Source organism: Octopus bimaculoides, chromosome 6 (assembly GCF_001194135.2).
Source record: "Octopus bimaculoides isolate UCB-OBI-ISO-001 chromosome 6, ASM119413v2, whole genome shotgun sequence".
Lineage (NCBI taxonomy): Eukaryota > Metazoa > Mollusca > Cephalopoda > Octopoda > Octopodidae > Octopus > Octopus bimaculoides.
Genome location: NC_068986.1, coordinates 106,738,492 through 106,744,445, shown reverse-complemented (window position 1 = coordinate 106,744,445; position 5,954 = coordinate 106,738,492). Strand labels below are relative to the sequence as shown.

The 5,954-nt window shown below is 38.9% G+C and overlaps 1 protein-coding gene across 1 annotated transcript in view; it reads right to left on the bottom strand.

Annotated features, from left to right (window-relative positions):
• LOC128248081 (uncharacterized) overlaps nt 1-5,954 on the bottom strand; it is an 18,122-nt gene that overhangs the window by 630 nt on the left and 11,538 nt on the right. Inside the window, exons 4-5 of the mRNA XM_052968502.1 lie at nt 4,152-4,274; nt 1,797-1,928 (exon numbers count right to left, since the gene is read on the bottom strand). Coding sequence (XP_052824462.1) covers nt 1,797-1,928; nt 4,152-4,274 — 255 coding nt within the window. The remainder of the gene's footprint in view (nt 1-1,796; nt 1,929-4,151; nt 4,275-5,954) is intronic.

The window sequence follows — 5,954 nt, the reverse complement described above, 5'->3', positions numbered from 1 at the left end:
ATATATATATATATATATATATATATGAGTGTGTGTGTGTGTGTGTGTATTCACCGCACGCACGCGTCATCTTTGCAAGTTTTAACTTTACATTTCTGACGTGATTCTATCTATCTTTGTATCTTTCTCCCCCTCTAGTTCTTCCTTCCAGTTCGTCGCATCACAGCATTCAGTATACACGTATTTTTTTCACGTCTGGCTGTATAGCCTTTCTTGTTTATTTTCCCTGTTTCGTTTTCCTGTCTTGTTTTCTGTCCGTCACTATATTCATCCACGTTACAAATTTAATTTGTCTCCATGGGAAGAGCCATTCTAACATTGCGTCCTGCCCTAACTCTTCGAAAAGCTTAGTTTTAGAATGGTTGCAGCTGATGAAGGAAATTTTCTCTATGTGGCCTGTGTGTTTTCTGTACTCTGTTTATCATTTTGTCCACGTTTTTTTGTAACCTCCTGTACTCAGATATGCATCTATATATACATGTAGATGTAGGTATGTACATACATGTACGTATATATGCATATACTCACATATTTATATATAAACATATATATATATATATATATATATATATATATGTATGTATGTATGTTTGTATGTATGCATGTATGTATGTATGTATGTATGTATGTATATGCAGAGAATGAGAGCGACAGGTAGATAGATAGATAGATAGATACAGGTACAAATACATGTACATTTGAATGTATTTATGTATTTGTCGTCGGCGTTTTATCGCGTGTCCGATCATTTATTTGGTTTCTGCTTGACCACTTCTTCCTCTCTGTCCCTATGTATGCCTCTGTTGACTAATGAGGCCCATTCTTGCATGGAAGCGTCTCTTGCAAAGTTCACAACGGATCCATGGTGGAGGGTTTGGTTGTTGCAACCTTCATTTTCTTTCTCGTCGTTTCTATTCTTTCATCTGTCCTTCAGCTTCAGAATGATCTGTTACAGTGGAGATGGAATGATGCCAGTAGGGGCCTGACCTGAACTTCTATGTCCCTGGCTATGGGATCGATTCCAGTCAGTTTTATGCTTTGCTTCAGCTGATCCTTGTATCACGGATTCTTCTTCTAGTGTAAAGTTTACCATATAAAGTTTGACGCGGCTTCTTTCATTCTTACTACGTGACCCTCCCATCTCAGACGATGTTTCAGGATGGCATCCTCCATGCTGTTCAATTTCGTTCTCTCCAAAACAAACACATCACAAGCATAGACTTTCCATTTAATATTCATAATAGAGTGGAGCTTCTGTTGGTGAAATCGCTCTAATGTTTTTACGTCAATTCGGTAAAGAGTCCAGGTTTCACAACCGTAGAGGAGAATAGAGAACACGATTGCTTGGTAGACAATTTTGTTTTACGGTTCAGATCCTTGTTCTTAAATACCCTTTTAGCTAGTCCATTAAACGCGGTGTGAGTCGTTCTTAATCGCTTCTCCACGTCCTCGTCCGATGTGCACTTGTTTGAAAGCAAACTTCTTAAGTAAGAAAAGTGGTTAACTTTCTCCGATGGCGTCTCCAAGATGGTAATTTTGAGGCCTGGAGTTTCCTTACTTAGACCGGGTTGTGCCGGAATATTTGTCTTTTTGATGTTGACCTTAGGTCAAACCGAGTGTAAACATTGAAGTTATTCACGGTTGTTGAAGCTGTTTACTGTAGTGGGAGGCCGCTGCGTTGTCATCAGCATACTGACGTTTAGCGTATTATGTATTTGTACATTTGTGTTATTGTAAATTTAAACGAACCATGATTCATATATATAACAACCTCCAAAATAGCAAATTATACATACCCTGATTATAGCGCATAGTTAGTCTTGGACGACCTCTTACTATATAACAATAATTTGTAACACACAGATTTCGGTAAACTCCAAGCCATCCTTTGCCATGGGGCATGCAATTTCCTCTGAAGTCTTTACAAACTGAAAAGATAACGAAACTGAGTGAGATTGAATGGAAATACTTGGATATATTTACCAACTACTTAGACATAATAATTTCCCAAACATTCTGATTCTCACAGATAGTTGCAAGTATAGGTATAATGCTTCTAAATATTTCTTTATTTTGTTTACTTTTAATTTAATATGGCGACTCAAACAAAATGTGAACAAACTGTAACATTGAAAATGGCTGGTGTAAAGAATTCTGAGATGATAAAATAGTTGAGAAAAGATTAAAGGTTATGAAAAATGGCTGGTCGTCTTGAATTTTAAATATATATATATAAGATGTTGTCAAAAATACAACAAACAACTTCTAAGATTTCATTAACCAAAGCCTAAAAGTGTTTTTTCTTTTAATTTTCGATAAAATGCACAATGGGTAGACATGCTGCCCTCGGTATATTATTTACTTTCTACCTACAGTTATTCGCCGCGTATATATCTCTGTTCCGTGGAAGCGCAACGGCTCAGTGGTAAGGGCAGCGGACTCGCAGTCGTAGGATCGCGGTTTCGATTCCCAGACCGGCGTTGTGAGTGTTTATTGAGCGAAAACACCTAAGGCTCCACGAGGCTCCGGCAGTGGGGTTGAAACCTGCTGTACTGTTTCACTACAACTTTCTCTTACTTCCTGTTTCCGTTGTACCTGTATTTCAAAGGGTCAGCCTTGTCACACTCTGTGTCATGCTGAATCTCCCCGAGAACTACGTTAAGGGTACACGTGTCTGTGGAGTGCTCAGCCACATAGAAGGGTGTTCCGTTGATCGGATCTCTGTTCCATTTATCTATTTATTTTTTTTCTTTTTACTTACTTGTCTTTCTTGTTTTATTATTCTTCCCACTCTCTTTATTGTCTTGTTTTTGTTTTTTGCATTATTCTTGTCCTTTCATTTAAGACCCATTAGCTTATGTTACTGACACCACTAAATTGAACAACATTTATCGTCAGGTGTCAACATTGAGGTGACATTTTATCGATAACTGATGAGGGAGTGAGTATGCCTATGTCCATCGTGTAGTTTTTCCTGTTCCATATGTACCTGTTCTGTCCCTCTGTGCTTCGTTTTATTACAAACACACACGTACACACACACACTCGCACCCGTGCATGCACACATATGTATGTATGTATGCATGCATGCATGCATGTATGTATGTATGTATGTATGTATGTAGATAGGTAGGTAGGTAGGTAGGTAGGTAGGCATGCGTGTGAGTTTGTATATATAAATATATACATATATATGTGTGTGTGTGTAACGGTTAAGATGGTCATCAATATATTATAGCATGGTGGAGATGTTGAAGTTTAGAGAAAAGACTACATAAAGAAATGACATATTGACAAATTTATTGAGCCGTTGCGAAGTTTCCCAGCTGCGACGAGTTGGACTCAGTTTCAATAGAGAATTTTATGTTGAAGCTTTTAAACGCCTGTTATTTATTAAGTCGTATGAGAGGAGAAAATGAAGTCTAATAAGCTCGTCAAAGCAATTTACCTGTGTGTGTGTGTGTGTGTGTGTGTGTGTAAAGGCTAAGTCTTTGGCTGTCATGATGGCAGACGTAGACTGTCTGCTATTGGGTGAAGGAAAGGAAAACAAAACTTAAGAAGGATCTCAATATATAACTGATTTAGAGTTGAAGTAGTTCATGGACGACGGAAGTGAATCTTGATTGGACTCAGGTCTCATCTGAGATGGTAGTGAATTTGGCAGGTTGAATTACCATTTTCCCAACACACATACACATATAAAAAAAAGAGCTCTTCGTCGGTTACAACGACGAGGGTCCCAGCTGATACGATCAACAGAACAGCTTGTACGTGAAATTAACGCGCAAGTGGCTGAGCACTCCGTAGACCGCGTGTAACCTTAACGTAGTTCTCAGGGAGATTCAGCGTGACACAAAATGTGACAAGGCCGGCACTTTGAAATACAGGTACTACTGATTTTTGCCAGCTGAGTGGAGTGGAGCAATCAGAAATAAAGTTTCTTGCTCAAGGACACAACGCCGGGAATTGAACTCACTACCTTACGATCATGAGCCGAATGTCCTAACCACTAAGCCAGCCGCTTTCACACACACACGCACAAGCACACACAAGAAACTCGCAAACCATCAAACAGAAAAGCATAAAAGTAATAGGAATCTGGTAGCATATAAAATGTGTGAAAGAATGCAGTTATATTAGTCTTCACTTACATATTTTTTGCACGTCAATTTCTTTATTTGTGCATGCTATTTGCTTGCAAGAATATTCTTCTATAACCAGGCCTACAGCATTATTACAAATGCAATATCCATTATAAAGACATCCGCTGCAATCTGAAGATAGTATAAAACATACATATTTGAAAATGAGAAACAATGAACAGGTATTTTGTTGGTTTAAAAAATATGGTAGTGGCATTTTTGTAGTTGAATTTTTTCTAAATTGAGAATCTTTCTGTGATTTCAAACAAACACAATATCAAACGTGGTTGCTTAATGCTAGTAAACAGATTAACAATATGAATGATAATAATGACTTAAAATTCTGGTACAATACCAGCAATTTTCACGGGGGTAGGTATATCGTAAACAAACCATATTGTGTCTTTAGAAACGCATCAAGCTGTCAGAATCGTTACCGCACTGGACAAAATGCTTACCGGCATTTCTTTCGACTTTACGATTTGTGTTCAAAATATCACAGAAGTCGACTTTGTCTTTCATCCAGTCGTGGTCGATAAAATAAGTACCAACTGAGTACTGGCCTCAATGTAATTCACATATCTCCTGCTTCTGTTATTGCTGGCCTTGTGTCAAAATTTAAAGCCGATATTATTTCTTTCGTAACATTTGCTAGAGATAATCTTTAGATTGTTAATTATATAGAGATTGGCTAAACTGCTTCTCACTTCATCCCAGTTCTTCCCCACCCAGATATTTGGACCAAACTAGACCATGAGCAATTTAACTGATTCAGCCCTCCTGTGCTCCTCGATGTTGGACGGCATGACCTGCCTCTTCAGGTGCCGTGCTACCAGCCCACTCACTTTTCTAGGTTAATTTTTGTTCTTGTCAGCGCCTCGTATTTTTTAGAGCAGTGTCAACCAGGTTCATGTACCTGCTGTTCGACAGTATGATGATGAGGTCGTCTCTTTATGCTGACACGGTTCTCCCACGTCTAAGTTCACGCCTCTCAACAGCTCTAATTTCCGCAGTAATGTGGCAAGAGCCAGTACGTACAAAAAAGACGACAAACGACGCCTTTGACAGACCGAATGCATAATATTGAATGATTCCGACAGGTAACCATTAACCCAAACTACTGAGCAAATATCGCTGTACATTGCAGCGATCCAGTCAAGGAAAATGGGTCCGTGTCGAAAGCTTTAGATTAATCCTAATTGATCAGGACCCCACCCATTCCAGATTCTTTACCCACCCTATCTCTGATGTATCGCATGATGTGGAGGGTGTCGTGAATGTGCCTGCTTGGGGTTGTGCATATTTGCGCATCGCTATTTAATTCCTGGACGACGAGCGTCAACTTCTTTGCAAACACGCTCTTCTGCATTATGGGCCTAAAATTTTCTATTTGATCCCTTTGTTTAGATTCTTTCTTAGCACTGCCACCGCTCTTGACTCACAGAACTAAGAATTCTCCCGTTCTGCAGCCAGTTGCAGTAGATATTTGCCAAAAAGACCGCCAGACATGTCTGACATATAGGGTACCCATAGGGTAGACCACCCTAACCAGGCAATTTCATTCCGTGCAATTCGTCATTGCATCCTATATTTCCGCGGGTGTTATCGGCATTTCCGAGTGTCGTGGCATACCGTCGAGGTAGGCACTAAAGTCCATCCTGCGTGCCAAACTACCATTCGTCCCAAACATAATGATAATAATAATAATAATAATAATAATAATAACAACAACAACAACAACAACAACAACAACAACAACAACAACAACAACAACAACAACAACAATAATAATAATAATAATGATGATGATGA